General features: G+C 55.1%; 8 protein-coding genes across 8 annotated transcripts; 3 read left to right on the top strand and 5 right to left on the bottom strand.

Moving 5' to 3' along the window:
* Positions 1 to 87: 87 nt before the first annotated feature.
* On the bottom strand, positions 88 to 2,800 carry N656DRAFT_726989 (P-loop containing nucleoside triphosphate hydrolase protein). Its single transcript, XM_064812580.1, has 2 exons — positions 1,393 to 2,800; positions 88 to 1,339 (listed from the first exon to the last, which is right to left on the bottom strand). Exons 1-2 carry the CDS (start codon positions 2,396 to 2,398, stop codon positions 393 to 395), a joined length of 1,953 nt encoding a protein of 650 aa, XP_064672007.1. The 5' UTR covers positions 2,399 to 2,800; the 3' UTR covers positions 88 to 392.
* Positions 2,801 to 2,920: 120 nt separating this feature from the next.
* N656DRAFT_827458 (Low temperature viability protein) lies at positions 2,921 to 4,457 on the top strand. Its single transcript, XM_064818507.1, has 2 exons — positions 2,921 to 3,070; positions 3,124 to 4,457. The coding sequence occupies exons 1-2, from the start codon at positions 3,051 to 3,053 to the stop codon at positions 4,355 to 4,357; spliced, it is 1,254 nt and encodes a 417-aa protein (XP_064672006.1). The 5' UTR covers positions 2,921 to 3,050; the 3' UTR covers positions 4,358 to 4,457.
* Positions 4,458 to 4,893: 436 nt separating this feature from the next.
* On the bottom strand, positions 4,894 to 7,115 carry N656DRAFT_705473 (PLP-dependent transferase; the record flags this gene model as incomplete). The annotated part of the gene is made up of 4 exons (XM_064811271.1): positions 4,894 to 5,520; positions 5,614 to 6,175; positions 6,243 to 6,837; positions 6,929 to 7,115. 4 exons carry the CDS (start codon positions 7,113 to 7,115, stop codon positions 4,894 to 4,896), a joined length of 1,971 nt encoding a protein of 656 aa, XP_064672005.1.
* Positions 7,116 to 7,448: 333 nt separating this feature from the next.
* On the bottom strand, positions 7,449 to 9,228 carry N656DRAFT_776559 (FAD/NAD(P)-binding domain-containing protein). The gene has a single exon (XM_064814660.1). It carries the CDS (start codon positions 9,132 to 9,134, stop codon positions 7,737 to 7,739), a length of 1,398 nt encoding a protein of 465 aa, XP_064672004.1. The 5' UTR covers positions 9,135 to 9,228; the 3' UTR covers positions 7,449 to 7,736.
* A 521-nt stretch (positions 9,229 to 9,749) lies between these two features.
* N656DRAFT_704581 (uncharacterized protein) lies at positions 9,750 to 14,583 on the top strand (the record flags this gene model as incomplete). The annotated part of the gene is made up of 3 exons (XM_064811191.1): positions 9,750 to 10,139; positions 10,192 to 12,489; positions 12,550 to 14,583. Coding segments are annotated over 3 exons (4,722 nt in total), but the record flags the coding sequence as incomplete, so codon positions are not given.
* A 972-nt stretch (positions 14,584 to 15,555) lies between these two features.
* On the bottom strand, positions 15,556 to 17,364 carry N656DRAFT_704602 (uncharacterized protein; the record flags this gene model as incomplete). The annotated part of the gene is made up of 3 exons (XM_064811193.1): positions 15,556 to 16,432; positions 16,490 to 16,815; positions 16,903 to 17,364. The coding sequence occupies 3 exons, from the start codon at positions 17,362 to 17,364 to the stop codon at positions 15,556 to 15,558; spliced, it is 1,665 nt and encodes a 554-aa protein (XP_064672002.1).
* A 266-nt stretch (positions 17,365 to 17,630) lies between these two features.
* N656DRAFT_694693 (uncharacterized protein) lies at positions 17,631 to 18,077 on the bottom strand (the record flags this gene model as incomplete). The annotated part of the gene is made up of 1 exon (XM_064810679.1): positions 17,631 to 18,077. A coding segment is annotated over one exon (447 nt), but the record flags the coding sequence as incomplete, so codon positions are not given.
* An 891-nt stretch (positions 18,078 to 18,968) lies between these two features.
* Positions 18,969 to 20,121, top strand: N656DRAFT_525736 (uncharacterized protein). The gene has a single exon (XM_064809961.1). It carries the CDS (start codon positions 19,187 to 19,189, stop codon positions 19,853 to 19,855), a length of 669 nt encoding a protein of 222 aa, XP_064672000.1. The 5' UTR covers positions 18,969 to 19,186; the 3' UTR covers positions 19,856 to 20,121.
* The last annotated feature ends 1,746 nt before the right edge of the window (positions 20,122 to 21,867 follow it).

Raw genomic sequence — 21,867 nt, 5'->3', positions numbered from 1 at the left:
CTGGGAAGGTTCTATCCACTTGTTGTCCTGGCATTTGGAAGCTACAGTCAGACGTAGCTACCTGGGTTGGTCTCAATTCTATCCGTGAGCAGGCTAGGAAGCTGTGATAGCGCGCAAAAAGCGGCTTACACCCCAGCTAGCTTGAAGCTTGACAAGGACTTGTTCAGATGTCAATGTCTGAGGCTTACTGCTGGTCATTGGGCTCCAGACATAACTACACGAGTAAGCGGCGACGTCTTCTTTTCGAGTTGTTTCATAGGCTATGATGAAAGTTGTAGTAGCTAGCTCTCTTTCAATTCAAGCATCTCTACTTTCATAACGGGATTCATAACACGCCAGCCAGACCTGGCTTGCAACTTTTCTAGGTTCCGACCCCTAACCTCCATGCATCTTCAGTCGTCGTCATCAGCCTTATTTCCGCGGTTCTTCCCTCGCCCTTTTTGCCCGCCTTTGAAGTGCTTCTTGCTTGATGCCAGCTGGACATCCTTGGGATCGATCCCCTTTTCAAGGGCAATCATAGTCCGGAGCTTACGCCCGCTTAATTGCTTCCCTGCCGCTGCAGCAGCCATCCCTTGCTCCGAGTATTTATAATTGAATGGCCGTGTCAAGTGGCCAGCGGTTCCTTGTCCAGATTTGAAAAATGCCTTGTCAAGCCTCTGTGACTTGGCACCTGTGGGCAGCGGAATCATATCGGAGAGAAGCGACGCATTGTCATCCCCTTCAACCGCCAAGTCTTCCATTGCAGAAATCAATGCTACCCGCCTCTTGGCTGGAATCTGCGCGATGTCGTAGAGCTCGCGGTTGAACTCCTTAGGGTCCAAGGTGCCCGGTGGGGGTTCGACATATGGCAGCTTCCCATTGACATAATCCTTGAGGATGTATCTCGCTGCCCTGGACTGATCCGGCTGGCCCAGTCCTTGCGTCATGAAACCCCTGTGGCGGGCGTATGCGCTGAGTAGCTCTTCTCCAGTCGGAACTCCAGTACCTCCTTCTTCCAGAGGCCGCGTACGTATTTGGATACCGTAAACGGCCTCAAGAAATTGCTGCGGAATCCTGCGTGCCACAAGGGTAGCGGGCCCGCTGTATTCTCGCAACTGATCTATTGGGAGGACGCCATTGCAAACGAGTTCCGCCTTGGTGCTGGCGAAATTCGGGAAAACAAGACCAGGGCAATCGCAAAGAATTACCTTGTCACTAAGATGGATGGTCTGGAAATGCTTGGTCTTGCCGGGGGTCGACGAAACCGAGACTTTCTTGGCTCCAATGAGCGCATTGATGGTTGACGATTTTCCGACGTTGGGATAGCCTACCAGGCCGACCTGAAGTTTCCGGTCCGGCCCTAGTTGAATTAGTATGGCTGATAAGGGTGAGTGCCAGGTTACATAGACTTACCGGCGTCTGCCGGAGCGTACTGTAGGAATATATTCTCGAGTTCGTCGACGGTCAGAATCCTGGTGTCTGCCTCCCCGTCGTCATCCCCGTGCGCAGAGTCATCCGCCGCATCATCTTCGCTCTCTGCTTCAGCTGTGTGGTCTTTATTCGTAATTGCGCTTTCCTCGCTGGGATCAGCCTGGTCGCTCTCCCCTTCGCTTTCTTCCTCGCTCTCAAATTCTTGTGTCTCGAGCATCTCCTTGGCGAGATGCGCGGAGAAGAATTTGTAGGCAATGTTGGCGCCTTTGAGATAGTTCGCCCAGGCTTTCCTCTGCGCGTACGTCATCATGTCGGCCTTGTTGATGAGCAAAAGGTTCCGCTTTTTCGGATCAACGTCCTTTACGTATGCCTCGAGATCTTCGGACCGGAACATGAGCGGGTTCCTGGCATCCACGATCTGCACGACAACGTCCGACCGCTCAATCACCCTCCAAAGCTGCCTCCAAACCTCAATGTTTCTCTCGAACGGAGTCATCAGCAAATCCTGCGTCTCCTGTAGCTCGGCCAGCCCCTTTCGCCACTCCAGAAAGCTGTCACGCTCGAGGCGATCTAGTTCCTCTGGTGTTGTCGATGCATCCCAGTGGGGTCTTCTTGGAACCGTAAGCCGTCCCTTGTGTTCTCTTTGCTTACCCAGCACGGCCCGTTCTTCGGCAGCAGAGAGCAAGTACGGGTTGCGCTGATCAGTGTGAATGATCTTGACATTGTTCATCTTCTCGGCCGTGAAGTCTGTCCCGGCTAGCTCAGCAGTGGCCAGGAACTCATCCAGGGCGCCCTGTTCCGTGACGGAGCGCATCTTGACCCAGGCCGCCTCCTGCCTGTCATTTGTGATGTACTCTTTGCCGGTACTATGATCAATGCGGGTGACTGCCGATGCTCGTTTGCGGTCGGTGCCTTTGCCTTTGCCGAAACGGTCGTTCATCAGCGAGTTGCCGAGACCGACGGACTTTTTAGACTTTGGAAGCACCATGTTGGCGATCTGGCCGTCGTAGACTTGAATCCCGCCAAGTTTTGTTGTAACGTTATCGGCGCTGCCCTCAGTGCTTGGCCGTGTGTTCAGAACGGCAGCCGCTATCACGGAATGTAGGCGAGGGAGGAATTAGTCTGGAGAAGTGTTTGTATGTAGGAACGAGAAATGACTGTTGCTGATAAATCGAGGGGCAAATTTGTCTGGCACAGAGTGGCTAACTCCTAGGCCTGGGTTCGATAGTCCCTTACCTACCGAGTCTCCCAGAACAGAACGTCATCCTTCTCAGTCGCCGCAGCTCAAGTTTGGCAGTAGCAATAATATGATATGTATACATTCAGTGCGAAAGATCCAACTTACAAATAATCCGTCTCATCAACAAAACGTAAATGAACTCATACCCCTACACGACTCTCCGAGGGTACCTCTATTGGGAAGTCAGTCGAGCTGTTAGTGCTAGGTCATAGCCGCTTGAGCTGTTATCGATAAGCCTTACCCCACCAAATATTTCCCATGTGTGCCCGATTTACAGCGGTGCGAAAGCGGAAGGTATCAAACTAAACGCTTGCTGCCCTGCCCTTCTTCTCTCGTTGGCTTTCGTTCAATTGTTTGCGTACAAATCGACTCTAAAACTAGCCGTCTCATCGCTGTCAAGATGCCCAAGGGAAAGTGGATGTATGCGATTCCCATTCTATCCTGTCGCCGAACCACCAGCTGACCCCTCACAGCGACAAAAAGACTGCGACGCATTTCACCCTAGTACACCGTCCGCAAAATGACCCCCTCATCTATGATGAGTCCGCACCGTCCATGGTCCTCAACCCGACCCAGCGGTCCAAAAAGTCCAAGGGGAAGGGTTTGAGTGATCTCGCCTCCGAGCTTGGCTCCGACGCCCAGAGCATCCGCGACAATGAAGGCGAGGCAGCCAATTACGGCATCTACTACGATGACACCGAGTACGACTACATGCAGCATCTCCGGGACCTCGGCCAGGGCTCTGGCGAGGCTGTTTTTGTTGAGGCGAACCCGATTCTAAACAAGGGCAAGGGAAAGCAGAAGGAATCGCTAGCAGATGCCCTGGCCCAACTCGACCTGCAAAACCAGTCCGAGGATCTTCTTGACAGTGATATCCTGCCCAGCAAGAACCTCCAGAAGCTCACCTATCAGGCGCAGCAAGATGTGCCCGACGCAATCGCCGGGTTTCAGCCGGGCATGGACCCGCGCCTGCGAGAGGTATTAGAGGCACTAGAGGACGACGCCTATGTCGACGAGGAGGGGGGGGAGGACATTTTCCAGGAGCTCGCGAAGGACGCTAGGGAGCTTGACGAGCACGAGTTTGAGGTTGCATATGACGGATTTGAAGACGACGATGAAGGCTGGGAATCGGACCGCACTGTGAAAGCCACCGGGGAGCACCACATTGAAGACGAAGTGCCTGAGTTCAAGGATACTGCGGATGCCGCCAACCCGACAGAAGGCCCTTCGGACGACTGGATGGAAGATTTCAAAAAGTTCAAGAGCGACCAGAAGGCGGAGAAAAAGCCGAAGGCTGCTGGGGCGCCGTCCGAGATTCAGTCTTCAATATGGACGACCACGACGAATGGTGGCCGGAGGAAGACGAGGAAAGGGGCTCTGACAAACCCCTCGACGTATTCCATGACGTCGTCCTCGCTTGTCAGGACAGAGCAGCTGGGTATTCTGGATGCGCGGTTTGAGAAGATTGAGGAGGAGTATAATGCAGACATGGACGACATGGGTTCCGTGTCAGCGGTATCAACAATGTCGACGGTGCAGGGGCCTACGCGGGCTGATTTTGATGGCCTGTTAGACGAGTTCCTCGGTGAATACTCGATGCATGGCAAGAAGCGAGTGAAGAAGGGCAAATGGAAAAACGGCGTGGAACAGTTTGATGAGATAAGGAAAGAGCTAGGTCCGCCCATCATTCCATCCAAGTATCGGTAGATGAACAGACATGGGCATGTCATGAATACTTAGCATTAATTGAGACCAAGATAAGATGGTATGTCCAGTCAAGTGAAATTACAAGAGATAAAGAAAGATGAAGAGCAGAAAGAAACAGAAGCTCCAAAAAGATGATCGATCGAGGAATCGAATCCCAAAAAGAGAGGCAGGCGTGCGAGCCTAGACAGCATGTCCGGGACAGTAACATTCGTGTCGTCCAGGTATTTTCTCTACGCCTACGCTGGAACCGCTACGCCAAATCGCCATTGAAATGGTTCAATGACGTACCGGCTCCTGTTGACGACCTGAAACCGAAAACTTCCCTATATACCCCGACCCACAGCACGGTCACCAGCCCCCTTCGTTGTGGTCCAATACCTAAGTGGGTTGAAAGACTACTTCCCTTTGGCCTGCACAAGTCATCGATCGACGCATCTATCCCTGGTTTGGTTTCCATACTTCTAACTCTGGCGCAATATTCAGCACGCGAGTCTGATACCAATGAAAAGGGGAACAACAAGAGCCAAGCATGCCACTTAGCAACCCATATACGACGCCAACCTGAACAAGCCATGCTCCTCCGCATCCTCCCTTTGAACCTCCTCCTCCCCCTCCTCGAGCCCACTTTTCCCCGGATCTTCCAGACTCTCCAAAAGCTTCTCAATGACAGCCACGTCCCGCACCCTCCAATAAGCATGCACGCCATCCACAAACCGCGACGCCGCGACGTCGACGTTATCTTCGGTCTCGGCGGCGAAGCAGACGCGGAAGTAGGCCCAGCCCATGCGCTGCCTGACCTCGTCGTTGGCGCTGAACATGGCGCCGTTGCCCGCCAGCACGCGGAACGGCTTGGTGGTCAAAAACACCATGAGCGCTGTCGACAGCGGCAGGCCGTCGAGCGGCTTGCCGCCGAGCTTCGGGCTGGGCGTCCCCCAAAGCGGGTGCGACTCGAGGTGCATCCGCAGCCAGATGAACATGCCCCCGCGCGGCCACGAGAAGGTGTAGAGAGGGGTTGGGGAGAGGGAGACGGTTAGTGGGGTGTCTTGTTCGTCTGTCGAGGTGGAGGAGGAGGAGGGGCGGCTGCCGCTGCTGCTGCTGCTAACGGAAATGAGGCGGGCGCCCGAGTCAAGGATGCGGCACATGCGCACCATCCGGCGTTCGTACTAGGGCATGGTTAGAGAAGACAAGGAATAAACGTCGAGAGAAAGGGTGAAAGGAAAGGATCAAGTCTGCAATGCGTGTATATGTATACGTACCATTCCCCGGAGGCCCTCGAGCCACCGGACCCAGCCATCCATGTTCCAGCCGGTGAAAGTTGCCTTCTCGCGCGAACTGCGAAGAAGGCTAAAGGCAGATCTTGATGATTCCGGCTGGTGCTGGGGTCCCAGCACGAGTTCTGAGATGAGGCCCTGTACAAAGCCCGAGGGTTGCTGCGTCGTTGCCTCGGTGATGCGCTCGAATCGTTCAATGAAGGTTGGCTGGGCGGTAATCCAGCCTAGGCGGCAGCCAGGCGCGACCGTCTTGGAAAATGTGTCTAGACGGATGACTCGGCCGTCGACATCGAGGTCGATGAAGGAGGGTGTCAGGCTGTCAAGGAATGGGTAGCCAGAGGAGCGGTTAGGCTTATGGTGTGACTGAACCGGCGGGCTTGGGACTGGCTTGCCCCTGGACTTGGCTTCTTCAACCGCGGCCGAGGGGAATTGGAGATACCAGTATGGTTCGTCTTCGATAATAATCACATCGTATTTGCTGCAGACAGCGTATATTTCCTTTTTGCGTTCGACCGACAGCACGATGCCGGTGGGGTTGTGGCCCAATCTGCGAGGCGGGTCAGTGAATGTAGGAGAGGCAAACACGAGAAGCCAAACGAAAGTGAACCACCTACGTGACGGTGTACATGAGGTGCGGCCTCTTCCCCTTTGAAGGGTCCCAGTTTGCCAGCACATCTTCCAATCCACCGGGGCCGCCGGCGGCCATACCGGACTCGTCAGATTTGACTGTGACAATTTGCGTGCCCAGAGGCATAGACTGAGCAAGAACATTGGTGTAGAGGAATTCTTCACAGAGTAAGCCGGGACGTTCAGTGACGTCGTTGACGCCCTCGGTCCACTGATCCACCAACAGGTTCAGCGTCTTGGAGAAGCCGTCGGTTGAGCCGCAGGTCAGGATCACCTCGGGGCCGTCACGGTAGGGGGTGTTTGGGTGCAGGTGCTCGCGGGTGAGCTGGCGAACCCATGAATACAACGGGGGATAACCCTGGGCAAGGCCGTACTGGAGAACTGAAGCAAGATCAATCTTCTTCAGGGGGTCTCTCTCATCTAGACTCTTGGGCACGACGATATGGGAAGCCGCCGTAGGATTTGATGAGCCTGCGGCAGCCACGGATTCGCCGGGATGATTCGGTGATGGAGTCCATCGTTCCGGCTTTGCCGCCTGCGCTTCAAGCGTATCAAACGGGAAGAAAGAAACATTTGGAAGACCTTGAGGACGTGTAGCGCGTCAGCATCAGCGGAATTGCAGCCAGATTGAGATGCGACGAGAGATAAGAGCCAGTGAGATAAGGACACGAACCGCCAGCGACATTCAAGATGCCTGGGATTTGGAAGAACTTGTAAGCTTGCTTGATCTTGCTGGCAGTACGTCGCTTCGTCACTTCAGAGAAATGGTGACTGAGATCTAGCGGCGGCGGCTTCTCACTGCCCGTCAGACAGTCATGGGCGTCATGATGATTACCGCGGGAGACTAGGACGTTTTCCATATTTGCAGCTCTGCAGTTCTGCTGTCGTGGTACTGCAGTGAGTGTATGTACCAAACGCAAAGTTTATGGTGCCTGCTTCTATATCAAGAAAAACCATTGAATACTAAACTCTTTACATTGCTGGCAACTTATCGTCCAGCGAATCCTCACAAGGGTCGACGTTATCAAGTCCGAGGTGCTCCACGCTAATGCTTATAAATCCTCGGTTTGCTTTGTCTCCGAGCCGCCGGCTGGCGGAAAGGGGCGACGTTGGATCCGTTCACCTGGGTAACCCCACCAGGCGACCACTGACTCTTGGCTTGGCCCAGTGGCCGGGGCGGCGGAGCAGGAGCTGTCTCCGCAGGAACCATAAACCCGGGCCATTTCCAAATCTTGATCTCAACTTCCCCGGATGTCGTGGGTGTAAGGAAGCTATTCGCATTCGGTTCCGGGCCCGGTCTCAATCGGAGACATTGCTCTGGCACCGATCAGCCGGTGATCAGCGCAAGTTCTGAGACCCGCATGTGGCTGACTCCGGATCGGGACAAAGCCCTACGAAACTAGCCCAGCTCGCCCAGTCCCCGGAGCTTGGGCCGGAATGATGCGTATTGTGCAGTTTAGCAACGAGCGGATGCGCAATGGTCATTCTGATATGGGCGCATAGGTAAAACCAAGTTCTTCGAGGGTCTTGGCATTCCGCCCGCCCAATTCGAACGCCAACTTGGCCTGGGAGTAGATCTGCCTTTGCCACACCTGCTCCAGGCCCCAATGCGGCGGTTCCTTTCCCGGAGTGTTCGAAGCTGCAATCTGATCGTGGGCCGAGTTGATATACTCGGAATCACCGCCCTCTGGGAAGACATGGAATTTGAGACCTCGTCGCTTGGCCTCTTCCTCCTCCCATGCCCGCATCTCTTCGGGTGACGGCAGAGGCAGCACATTCGCCCATGTCCTCGAGAACATGGCCGCCTGGCTCTCGGAAAACGGAAACGGCACCACCTTGATGGGGAGCCCGGGGAACACTAACGTTGGGTTGTCTATGCGGAAGAGATGCTTGTATAAGCCGTGAACCCGCCGGCCGTCCGTCACCAACGGCGGGTTTAGCGAACGAAGGAAGGGGAAAGCATAGAGATAGCCCGTTGCAAAGATGACGGCATCAATGTCCTTTTCGACCCTCCCGTCCTGGAACCTGATGCCTCTTTCCGCTGCGAGGAACTCTTCGATCACTGGAACCTCTTGGGCCCCAGAAAACTCCAGATTCGCGGGTGACGTGGCTGTCTGCACAGACAACAGAAGAGGGTTTCGACAAAGTGGACTAATCTGCGCAGCAATGTCAAGACCTGAAGCGGCATTACCGACGACAACAACCTTTTTGCCGGCGAAGGGTGTCGGTGTTCGGTAATGCTTGGAATGTGAGATGACCCCGGGATTTGTCGCATGGAACTCTGTTATCCCTTTAACATCCGGAATGTAAGTCACAGCATAATGACCAGAGGCCACGACAACGGCGTCGTATGTAGCTGTTGAGATCTCGCCTGTCCGAAGGCGGACCACGTCTACATCCCACTGGTCCTTGCCCTCAACTTGCCTCAGACGAACGTCCTTGACTTGCGTGAAGAATTGTATGAGATGACGGACATCTCTGGAGTATCTGACCAAGTACTCCTGCACGTCTTCCCTGGAGGGAAAAATGAGGGCATCATCTGGAAAAGCAAGATCCGAAAAAGGCATCAGCGCCCGGGGAATATTTGTGTGTAAGACCTCATACATTGGCGACGGGAAGACAGGGGCATCGCCTCGACGCAACAGCAAGGGCGGTTCGGGAGCGCAGTCGGTGCTCACTTGAGGCACATGGAGCGTGTTTGGCGGGTTGGGACTGTAATTCCAGACTCCTCCCACCTCGGACTGCTGCTCAAATATGACGATGTTCTTGAAGGCGGCTTGGGCGACCAGGTACTTGGCCGCGGCAAGACCGCAAGGCCCAGCGCCGATGACGGCCACGCTCTTGATATCGAATCGTTTTGGGGGAATTTGAGAGCCCATGGCGGGGAAGGAAGGAATGCAGCAAGTGCGACTGGGATGATGGATGAAGAACTTCCAACCCGAGGTTATTATGAACCAACTCCGAGCGAGTGACTGCAAGAAGGAAAGTGAAATTGGAAACTGCTGGCCAGCTTCAAGTTCCTCTTGTATGAGTCCCTTATAGGTTAGTACCTATTGCGTGATAGCCTGCAGTGAGGTTTGAGTCGTTCAAGTTCGACTCGGAGCGCTAAGCACAGTACGGTACTACAGTGTTCTCAGTGTAGTGCTACTGTAGCCAACGGTGCAGTGGGGCACTAATTAACGTTAGCAGCTGCAGTTGAAGCTTTGCTCCCCACTTAACGGCTCCCTGCCGCCTACCGCAGCGTCATTGGTGAGCTGAAGCTCATGCCAGCCCGGGCAAACGCGTGCTTTCAAGCTCCATAGCACCACTGCCATTACACGCCATCACCCGGGCTTTGTGCGTTAGACCTTAATTCTCTTCCAACCAACGTGTTTAGGTAGCCGCTGGACTTATCTCCTTCTGAAAACGACCAGAAAGCGAAAATACCTCCCGGGCGATGGCATAATCACCCAACCACTCTCACCCTAGCTCTATCCCACCCATCCTCATCTTGCGCCATGGTGTCGGTTGATGGCGCGAGCGCTACTCTGCTGGCGTCGCGACCCGCAACGCCGATTGCACAATTAAATCCTGATTTGCCAGATCAACCATCTCGCGTCGTTCGGGGCGAGGTCACAATTACATGGCCCTACAGTACCGTCACCAAGACGCTTGCCTTCCTGCTCGCCGAACCAGACGTGCGCCTCCGCCGTGCCAAGGGCCAGGTCCGGATCGAGCTTCGGGGCCCGAGTGCGAAAGCACTTTCTGCGTGTAACCTCGGGGCGGGCGACGAGATACTCTGCAGTCTTGATGGCGTGGAATGGGCCAAGGATAATTCGCCAGGCCGCATCCCTGGCGCGAGACTGGACTGGCAACTGCAGTTCAACGAACGACTCCTTCTACAGGTCTGCATGGATTGGACCAGAAATGTGTTTCGATAATCTGATTTCTTGCTAGGTCAAATCCGAAGAATCGAACGAGGTGAAGCACATCGACATTGACCATCCTGCAGCCGACCCCCCGGCCGAACCAGCGCCTGAGGTCCGCGCGACTACGCCTGACCCAGTTCCGGCTGTCACTAATGTACATGCCACCGTTCGAAAGATATCAGATTTCCCACCCAACGAGTATCCCTCGCCGGCATTCGTCAAAAGGGCGAGACTCTCATACGGCGCCTTGTTTGAGGGCGGTTTCGATATCTTCGAAGAGGATGGCGGAGTCAAGGGCAAGGGTCGCAAGAGAACCCGTTTTGGGCGAGATAGCAACGCCTGGCGCTACACCAGCCAGTCACCGAGTCCCGAGCCTGCTTCACCTGTTTATGATATGGCGGATGAAGACATGCCAGACCATTCGGCAGCTCAAGCTTCGCCGAAACCAGAGATGATGGACGAGGGTTGCCAGACCATGGAGGTCTCAACTCCTGAGGCTGTCTCAGCACAGGTTGGTGCGAATGCGTCTACTTCTGGTGTTTCGCAGCAAGTGGCTACGCCTCCCCCGCCTGAGAGCCCGATCGCCCCTGAGGAGGACTCGGCCGACTTAGCTCAACAGGATCAGGCTCATATCCCCGAGCGGGAATCTGCCTCCATTAAGCCAGTTCGCAGAGACCGATCTGTGCCTAGTGAATCTGAGAGGCTGGATTCAGCTTCGCATGAGGAATCTCATCCTTCGGCTCAAATAGCGTCGCTGAGGCAATCAAAAGATCCATCAGCACAGGATCAGACTACTCATGTCACAGGAGCCGAGCTGCCACAGCCGAATCTCTCGCCTACAAAGAACTCCGAGACTTATTCAGCCACCCTTTTTGGCAATTCGAAGCCATCAGGCTCGAGTTTCTCCATGTTCGGCACAGGCGTGCCATCGAGCACTGAGTCAACGCTGAGCATCGCAGATCAAGTTCGATTCGGATTCTCTCACAACCCACAAATTACACATGCCCCAATTGCTCTGACGAACGACGCTGCCCATGAAAATGACAACAGGGAGCACGAGGCTTACCCAGAGTCCTACCTTGACAACCAGCCCGCTCCCGCTAAGATTGCTGATATGACGAGCTACGCAAATGCGGCAGACGGACATTCCGAATACACGGCGCCTGATCAGGACATGGCCCCTGAGCCTCCTGCAGTACAGCATTTTCGTGAAGGCCAATGGGAAGTGTCGACTCAAAACGCCTACTACAATCCGGTTGAGGGGGGTCACTTCGGAGCCGATACGCTGAATGAGGGAACGGTGATTAGTGATGGGCAAGCTTCCCTTGATGCAGACAAAGTTACTCCCAGGAACGTGCCGGCAGGCTTTGCTAGTTACGGCCGTGAGGAGGCTTTTGGAGGTCCTCTAAAAGAGCCTCCACAAGATCAGAACGCCGTGGAGAATGGGGAGACGACCCATGCAGCCGAGGGCAGTGATCGCGGTGGGGAAGAGGAGGATGCTGCATACGACAAGTATGCATACGGCGGACGAATCCAACAGGGTGACTACGACCAACGCCACTATGATATTCCGTCCGACGACGACGAGGGTCTTTCGGAGGAGGAGGATGAGGCAGAGCAGGAAGCAAGGGATCGCTATGGATACAGCGAGACCTATGACGAGGATGGGGAAGGGGAATATTGGGATGAGGAGGAAGAAGGATATGATGAAAGTGAGGACGAGGAGGACGAGCACGAGCACGACGAGGGAAGCCATCTGTCGCAATCCCTTAGGAAACCAACCGCTCCAGCACAATCGAGTGGGCCGGTCGTTATCAGCTTGCTTTCTGACTCCGAGGAAGACGATGAACCGGTCCCTGGACCCAGAAAACCCTCGCCTGCTACCGAGACACATCCAGCACAGCGATCCCCGAAACGTTCAACTAGTCCACCGGATGCTACCAGTTCAAGGCATCGAGGTTCCCCGGATATGGTGGAGTCCGAGAAGCGGGACACTAGTGGCTTCGGCGCCGGGCATGGACAGCCTGCCACTGACATTTTCGCCCAGACTCAAGTAATTGACTTCGGGAGTTTTGATCGTGTCAATGCTCAGCCGAGATCACCGAAAGCAGAAACAGATAGCCCTTCAGAAGCGTCCCGATCTACCAGCCAAGCCAGTTACTCATTCGAAGAAGTCGAGAGTCGCCCTTATTTCCGCAACGTAGATGCCGAGCGTGCATCAAGCGAGGCTTCCTCGGAAGGCCTTTTTGTTTCCCAACCCCGAGCAGAATATTTCGAGGCCGCTGATGAGCCCATTGATGATGGCTCCGGTTACGAATCGGACGATGTTGTCGAAGTTACAGGCACTGTCCGCGAAAATGGGCTTGCCGATGAAGGACAAATCGAGGGCCATGTCATCATGGAGGATGACAAAATCAGAGTGGAAGAGGTCGTTCAAGATGACAGGCTTTCAAAAGAACCTGACGAAGCTCAAGATAGCGAAGGCAGCTTGACGGATGATGATGGCGGCTCCTTTGCTAGCCAAGTCGAAATGAGTCAAGATCTGGAATTGGTCGGAGACGAAGACAGGACAGGGGATGGATCATCAAAACTCGGAGATGCTGCAGGATCTGTGCAATCGGACTTGGGGGTCGAAGAGATCGTGACCTCTGATGACGATGTTGATATGATCGACGTTGATTCGGCTCACCAGGGCGGGGATCACGAAGAAAACCAGCCGTCACAGCCTCTTCGGGAAGAAGAGTACAGTGACCTAGTGATTTCCGCTGCCACGTTCACTGGGACTGTATCCGAGACTTCTGTTAAGGCTGGGCCAGCCGGCAATCCTCTCTTGGACGACCAAACTGTGCAGAAGGAGGCACAAACCCAAGCCTCAGCAGGAGTTGAACGAGAGCTCGACGTCCCACAACCCGGCGAGACAGCAGTCATCATGCCTAATGGCGAAAACCACGCCTTCCTCCCCGAGCCCGAGTCACCTGCTATTCAATCATTGGAGCCCGAAATGGCCGAGCACGAAGTTCCGCCTCCGGCGTCCCCGGAGTCATCGCGTTCTGTTCCGAGAGGAGTTCAAGAACCGTTGACTCCCTCGCAGAGCCAATTGGCTGAGGAGATGAAGCTGTATGAGGAGCGAAGGGCGAAAACCCCGGAGCTTTTGACCGGGGATTCAATTGAGGGCGTACATTCCAGTCCAATTGAAGCCCAGTACTGGGGCCAGGAAAGCCCGTCCATCCGCCGCAAGGTCATCAGCGGCACCCAGGATGGTCGCTCGCCGAGGATGGTTACAGTCAGTGGCACTCAAGAAGAGTATAGGGCTATTCCTGAGTCCAGCATTCCCGCCCAGCCTACAGATGCGGATATGGAGGGGCCTATTTTGGATGATGAGTTGATTCTGCATTCTCGAGCCGACCAAGATGGGCAGGAGCAAGCACTGGCTAAGACTAGTAGCATAGTCCAACATGGTCAGGAGCCAGAATTGATTGAGCAGCCAGTCAGCACTCCGAAGACGCCCACCCAGGCAACCTTGACCACGGGAGATCAGTCCGCCCAGGAGGGACAATCCCTCACTGAGGTGGACGAGTCACAGACGGAACCTCCTTTCGGCTCGCCCTCCCAAGATATCAGCATCCAGCTGGCTCGGCAGGCGGTAGCGGCCAGACGCTCCAAGAAGGCGTCCGAACCGAAGAAATCAACCGAGCCGCTACGCACAAGCCCTCGTCTTACCCGCGCGCGATCTAGTAGCCTGCAAACGAACCCCACTCCGGAGAGAGAGGAACCGGACAGCAGCATCAACCTTGCTAGGGCCGCCCTGGCGTCCCCGTCCAAGGCCGACACTCCTGGAGCGCTCAAATCGGACCTCACCAGGCGCCTGCGGACCGACCTCCCGGAGTGTGTCCCCCTCAAGTCCCTCCGCAACCACAACGAGATGTTCCCGAATGTGGTTGCCATCGTGACCAGCCACCCCACGCCGGCCACCCGCGCCAAAGGCGGGCCCCGCGAGTACTTCATGTCGTTCCACGTCACCGACCCGTCGATGGCGCCCACGGGGGTGGTCGAGGTGCAGTTGTACCGGCCCCACAAGGACTCGCTGCCCGTCGTCAAGCCCGGCGACGCGGCGCTCCTGCAGCGGTTTCAGGTCAAGGCGCTGACCAAGAAGGGATGGGGGCTGAGGACGCAGTCGGAGTCGGCTTGGGCTGTGTTTGAAGGAGGAGGAGCAGACCATGCTGCCGGAGAGGGAGAGGGAGACGAGAAGGAGAAGGGTGCGAGCTGGACCGTGCCGCAGATTAAGGGCCCGCCAGTGGAGGACTATGAGAACTATGTCGAATACGTGGGCCTGTTGAGAAGATGGTACAGGAGCATGGTTGCGGATCCGGCGGCGAGGGCCAAACTGGAGCGGGCGGATAAAAAGTTGGCTGGGGTTTGAGTGACTGCATGACTGAGGTTTGGACGGGAGTTGGACACATATACTTACACATGCATCGCATTGCGTTGTCTCGTACTTTATGATACGTTCAATGTCCCGGCGAGAGCCGTGACCCTGGGCTAGGCAGGCGTGATCACGGCTAGGACCTGGTTGGGAGGAGAAACTCGTTCTGTGCATACCTACTTATTTTGATGATGCCTACCCAAGCACGCCAAGGTACAGTACCTATGGAGTTAGGGAAGACAGGTTATATGATATGGCACGCCGCGATACGGACACCAATAGTCATTTACTGCCTTAACAATCTGGTCTTTCGAGTTACTTGCGGGTTGCTTGCATCAATGTGGAGGTGATAGCCTCTGGGGCATCGGTACGGGTAAGTCTGATGTCTCAGGGAGACGCGGATATTCCTGAATGTGAGCTCAAGGGATCAGGAGGTCGCGGCATGGTTATGGATATCTCTAAGATTTGTTACCCTGGTCCCAAGCTATAGAAATGACATGTGCTCAACTGAGAACATTGGGCGCCCATCTATCAAATTGGATAAAAGCCTTTTCCATTCCTAGGCATACTGACGAGCCGCTTGCTCATTTAAAGCACCCATCTCGCGTCTAATTGCGTAACACGCACGCATAATATGGTGGCGGGTGCGGTGTAGAATCCCAATGTAGTGTATGTGTTGTCCGTCCCAATGCAAAGTCCTAGTCCATGCAAATACTCGCGCGTGTTCCGCCCAAACCCCTATAAAACCAACCAAACCAGTCGCGTTGGGGAATCATTAGCTGAGAGGAAAACAAAACAAAAGGAGGCTGACCAGGCCAAAAGCAGATGCTTTGCTGGTTGGCAGAAAGCGACGAAAAAGGAGCGCAGTCCTAACGAAGTGGGAGTAGAAGTAAAGCCTCTTCAGAAGGAGAAGTAGCGCATGGTGATGTCACCCCTTCGCCTTCGGTCCTTTTCCCCATTATTTCTCGACTAAAGCTGAGGATCGTAGATGCGAGCCTTGATGTACTTGTCGAGGGCGAGATCACCCCACTCCTCCCACTCGAGCCATTGCTCTTCAGCCAACTGGCTGACGCCGTCGCGACGCGCTGCCTTCATGACCTCTCGGGCGACGATTATGCTGGCATCGCGGACGCGCTCAATGCGCGGGTAGATGAGACCCTTGTGAATCTCATCGGCATTGAGCGAGCCAGCCAAAGCGGCGGCTGATGTGTAAATCATGTTGTCCGTGACGCGGCTGGCCTTGGCAAGGATAGCGCCGAGACCAATGCCGGGGAAGACGTAGACATTGTTGCCTTGATTGGGGTAGTAGGTGACGGCATGGTCGCTAACCTTGACCGTGAACTGTGAAAAGGGCGAGCCGGAAGCGAAAATGACAGTGCCGTCGGTCCACGTCACGGCCTGCTCAAAGGTGCACTCGGCCTTACTGAGAGGATTGCTCAGGGGGAAGAGGATGGGCCTGCGGCCAAGGCCGCCGGCGTCGACCGAAGCCTTCAGGGCGCGAACGACAGACTCGGTGAAGACGCCAAAGGTGGCAGTAAGACCGACGAGGGCGGTCGGCTTGACGTACTCGATAACTTCCTCGAGGGTGCGGAACTGGTGGCCGTTGTTGTCAGTCCGGGCAAAGTACTTTTTGTGATCGGCGAGTTTGTCGCCGCGGTCCTTGGTCACGAGGCCCTTGGTATCGACGAGCCAGAACTTGTCTTTGGCAGCCTGCTCTGACAAGCCGCGCTTGGTGTAGTATTCGACCAGCTGCTTGGCGACACCGACACCAGCGGAACCAGCGCCCATGAACACCAGGCGCTGTTCCTCTATAGGCACGCCGGACAAGTTGACGGCGCCAATGTAGCTGCAGCGACGTTAGTCCAGACTCTGCATGGCACCTGTTTGACTTGAAATAACGTACCCTGCCAAGACGACAGCCCCGGTACCCTGAATGTCATCGTTGAAGCACTTGTACTTGTTGCGGTAGCGGTCCAGGTAGTTGAAGGCTTTCTCGCTCTCGAAGTCCTCGAACTGCACGACCATGTCCGGGTACACGTCGGCGGCGGCCTCCATGAACTCGTCCATGAAGGCCTGCTGCTCAGGCACCGGTACGCGTTTGGCGCGCAGGCCGAGGTAGAGCGGGTCCTTGAGGTTGGTCTCATTGGCGGTGCCGCAGTCGAGGACGATGGGGAGAGTCTTTTCCGGACGAATGCCGGCGGCAGCCGTGTACAGGGCTAGCTTGCCGATCTAATACACATATGCACGTTAATTACCCGACCACACTGCTGGGACCCGCCCTTATTCGGAGAGGGCTTGGCTGCCGAGGCCGCTTACCGGAATTCCCACGCCATTCACGCCAAGATCGCCCAGACCAAGAATGCGGGAGCCGTCTGTCACAACACAGATCTCGGGGTTCGCATAGGGCCAATTCCTCAGAATAGTCCTAATTGACTTGCGCTGCTTGATCGAGATGTACAGCGCCTCGGGCCGAGTGTACAGCGTTGAGTACTGCAGGCATACGTCTCCAATGGTTGGCGTGTACACGAGGGGCATCAGCTCTTTGGCGTGGTCAATCAGAAGGCGGTAGAACAAGTCGACGTTCTCCCTTTTCAGGGTCGACAGGTACAGGTATTTGTCAATGCCCGTCTGGCGGGTCCGGATCATCTTGAGCGCGCGCTCGCACTGCTTCTTGCTGTCTTCCATGACATGCGGGATGAGGCCCGTCAGGTTCTTGGAAATACGCTGCTCTGGCGTGAAAGAGAGGCCTTGACGATACGACAAGTCAGCAGTTGCCATGGCGTGAACCGAAGCCCTGAGTGGGAAGGACGTAGGGAGCGAAAGGGCCGAGCCGGAACGGCAGAACATGGACGGCGGAAGACGGGGTCGAACAGGTAAATAGGCAGAGCGAGGTGCAAACGCTGCTCCAACTCCTCCGAGCCACTGGCCTGACGGTGCAGCCATTTTTGGGCAGAACACACGGATAGGATCCCGAGCGGGAATTGGGAAAGAGAAAAGTAGATACAAGTAAGTTAGGAGGGGAAGGAAGGAGCCGGATCTGACTCACCCTTGTTCCACATGGGCTCGTTCAGCACCTGGTAGCCAAGAGCCTGGTTTTGCGTGATGTACTCGGTCGTGGCATACTGGTGCACCTCGGCGTAGTGGTTCTGGGCGTAGCCGCGGAGGGTGTCGAGGTTCGCCATTCTCATGGCTTCCTCAATGGTAGCAATATCAACAGACGACATTGGGTTCGCGGCCGAGATCCTGCGCGACGACGAGATGGACATGCGCTTGGAACTAGATATAGACGAGTGCGACGACCGGGCTGACGCCACGGATGAGGGGGAAATGGACCGGGGCGTAGAGATGTTGTCGGAGCTGGATGTGCTGTGGGCATACGACGCCATTGCATGTGTGAGGACCGGCGGAGAGGAGAGAAAAGGGAGGCGGGCGAGGAAAACGAGACTGTATATCCACGGGACGAGGTCGAGGCAGGGCTTGACCAGGTGTAGAAAGAGGGTCCCCTGCGGCGTGACCTTAGTGGTATTATTAGGATGATTACGACCAGAAGAAGAAGCAGCGGTTAATGAAGTGCTAGCTGCAACGGGAGACAGGGCCACCAGAGCCTTTGTCAACAGGAACGACAGACGCAGGCTCCAACCAACGCGCTGGTAGCCGGACGTGACACTATTTAAGACGTTTTGTACGCTTGCTGCTGGCGACGCGCGCAGCGTCCACTTTGCCCCTTGTTTACCCATGTGCTTCAGCTCAACCAAGAGAATGGTCAATGGGATGCCAATGTTTCTTAGTCGGTAGAGTACAGACTGGGTCCAAGCAAAGAGGGAGAGAGGCTGCTAGGCGATGCGACAGAGGCTTGTCTGACGGTTTCGGTGTGTGTTTCAAGGGCGACGGCGGCGAGGGCCTATTTGCCGGCTACACGCCTTCCTCTTGCCCTCTTCCTGGTTCATCTATGTAAAAACCCTAAAAAACGAACGCGGAAGAATTCAGGGAAAGAAAATGAAGGCTTGGACAGCTTGACCTTGTCCGAAGCTTCGGGGGGAATTTGATGCCAGGTCATCAGACCGTAATGGTACAAAAAGCCACACAACAAACCGAGCGTCATTCTTTCCCCCGGTACTTCGTGAACGCCCAACAGTCTTCCTACTTGGGAAAGACACTTACACATCACAGGTACAATACGTAATAAGTACCGTACCCATAGCGCCCCTGAAGCATGGACAGCCTGAAGGAGCCTGAGCTGTAAGCTGAAGCTGTTGCCGAGATGACAGCCGGATGGAACCGGAGTGGATTCCCGAATGGACCCCTAAAGAAGGGCTGCAATTTCTCTGTTTTCTGGTGTCGTGGCCAGTTCTCGTGTTCACCCGTTCCATATCTGCTGTTGGCAAGAAATTTGTTGGGAGTGCGATTGGTTGTTACCTGGTTGGGCGGGTAGGTAATTTTTGGGGAATTTTCGGCTGACGTTGACCGCCGCACTGCTGTGCGACGTCACAGCCCAGCCCGTTCGCCATTTTGAGCTGTGTGTGTCAGGCAGCACTGGCTTCCCGCACCAGTCTCCACTCCATCCATGTGAAGTGCCAAGGTCCCACCAGCCATTCCTGCCATGCAGCATTGGGTTCCACGGCCAGCAGGAACCATGGAAAACGCCCGGGAACCGCGACCCGTCGCCGAGACCTGCACACACCGGACTCTCCTGAGTCCTCACCTTCAGCGGCCGCGGGAATCCGTGAAGCCGGGATTTGGTTCGCAGCTCAGTCCTGATTTGTTGCCGCAGCCTGGAGAGACCATCCACCGGGCTTTGTCTCTTTCGGTGCTGACCTGGGGAGCGCCGACGGATCCAAAGGACATTGAAAACGGAGTACAGTACATACAGTTCTTCATGGTCTTCCTAGCCAGCACACTCTCCAGGTGCGATTCATCCAATCATGGATACGACAATAAGCTGCGAGGTCACCCTTCTGGGTTAGGAACTGGTCCCGATCCGTCGGCTGGCCTATCGGGATCGGTTGTCGGTGCTGAGGCTACATACATCAAGGCACGCAGGAAAATCATCGGTGTCCCTCCTGACATCTCGCACTTGACGCCAGCGAGGCATGGCCGGCTTTCGGAAGGGGCTGGGCTGCTCACTCCTGAAGCCAGTTACCTAATGAATGACAATAGGAAAGCATTGGGCGTTCAAAAGCGCTGGAGAAAGCATGCGACGAGCTCGTTTGACAACGTTCCTGGGCTTTACAGGTACAATCTGAAGTCAACATTGTTAATACAACGTTGAAGCCACACCCCGCAGGGTGGCTGTAGTGTGCATACAGCTTATCGCAGACAGGCTTACCACAGTATCAGCCTCACGCGACAGCTCCTGCCGGGGAATTCTCTTCATGTCGCTTCGGGCATGAGAACCGGATTACGGCAAGCGGAATGGAGGTTCACTCAGCATCTCGAGGGTACTCTATCCAGTCTAAACTCATTCCGAGTAAAATGCAACCGAGTGCGAACGGCTTCGGACTACAGTACGTACGCATATGGCAGCTAGAATAGGGATATGTATATGGAACTAACGTTCTTTTGGCACCTCGGGGGCTTCCATATCTTTTGGTAAGGTCCAGAACAGGGGCAGATGGCGTCGGGCATCGGTGGAGTCTCTGGCAAATGGAAAAGTGGGCTTTTCAGGGGCAAGGCCGGGAAGCTCACGAGGCGGAAGCGCGGGATGCATGGATGTCACAAGCCTTTCCCCGACTTCTTCCGATTCCACTGCAAGGGATCACGCCATCCCCACCAAGGGCAAATTGGACCAATCCATTCCCTTTTCAGCAACCCCCGGTTTCCGCTTGACTCCTTGGGGGAACCGGGAGCGGGAGTGAGAAGGGAGATTTTTCAACAACTCTCTTCGAGAAGCACAGCGGCTCCAGTGAAACAGTGTCACATTTGCGTCTGACGTCTGATGTGTCGCCGGGGCGGCCTCCACTGCTCTCAAACGGGCCGAAGGCCGGTGATCGATTGGTTGGGTGGATTGTGAGCAAGCATGGAGAAATTGTTGCTGGCCACAATTCACAGAAAACCACAGGGCATCCTTGTTGGCATGTCGTCCGAACATCTTGGACAACACAGCTGTGCTTTGGATGTTTGCGGATAGTGGAGCACCGTCTCATGCCCCAGGCGCCCTAGGGGGGCTCTCTCCCAAAGTCATCGCTGATGCTAGACAGCCAAGCTCCGCAAACATCCACGCTCCGTGGTGCAGGCTTTTACACCACGATAGAGAAAGCTATGTCTGCGATAGCCAAAGTGCAAGGAACTGATCTGGAGAGCTACAAGCCGAAAGTGAGATACAGACATGGACGAGCAGAGGCATTTTGCTTGGCATCACAGAAGCTCACCATGCCTTCCATGGCCAATCGGCAAGTCGCTGTGTAGGTTGCTCTGATTCGATCGACTTGTCTGATCTTCTGCCGTCCCGTCTGCAGCCCAGAGCTACTCGGTCGTTGCTTTCCTGCTGCATTTGTCGGATGTTGCATTCTGCAATCAGCATCTCCCACGATGCATATTTTACGCCCAAAGTGGAAGAGAAGGAAAATTGATGCTTTCATACTTATTCGGCTCAAATTGTCGGTCCTTGCCAGGTGCCTCCTGAACGTTTGGCTCCCGGCTTGACAAAGCCGATCCGGCCTACGGACAACATGCAGACGCTCCGCCAACGGCCCGGCCAAGCTAAGAAGTCTCCGGCTATTTCCCGTACCTCCTCCGCAAACGTCCGGACACACAACGGAGGATACCGGGTGCGCATGCCAGCCCCGTGCAGAATGCAGATGAGCGGCGATATACCACACATCAAACAACCATGGTTCATCCTATCGTTGAAAAAGTGTTACTCCGTACTGTACATAGTGTGCAAGTTAGTACATACATTCCACCGCTGGAAACGGACTGATGCCCGGCCGTCTTGCAAGTGAGGTTGGAGTCGAGGGTTTCCAAACTGTGATGAGACTCTCGAGCCTTTCCCCAGACCCCACAATCGACCAGGAGGACGGCGCGGCCAAGCTTGGCCGGGTTCGGGCCTGGCGTACTCCACCGGCGCCCACGAGTTGGTTCATCTCCGAAACTGCTAATCGGGGAGAGCAAAATTGCTAATCGGGTAGCGGTGGGTCCTACCTATAGCTTAGCTTTAACCTTCAATTTCAGGCTACATTGCAGGCGGTCAACGTCGATCCCGACCACCGATTTTTCCTTATTTAATGATTGATTAAATCTATTATAATTGACTAAAGCTATCGCTATTTAATCGAATTCTAT

This window comes from Canariomyces notabilis (assembly GCF_033297395.1).
Source record: "Canariomyces notabilis strain CBS 508.74 unplaced genomic scaffold N656scaffold_5, whole genome shotgun sequence".
In the NCBI taxonomy this organism is placed as follows: Eukaryota; Fungi; Ascomycota; class Sordariomycetes; order Sordariales; family Chaetomiaceae; genus Canariomyces; species Canariomyces notabilis.
The sequence above is the reverse complement of the archived record's forward strand: the minus strand, read 5'-3'. Positions and strand labels throughout refer to the sequence as shown.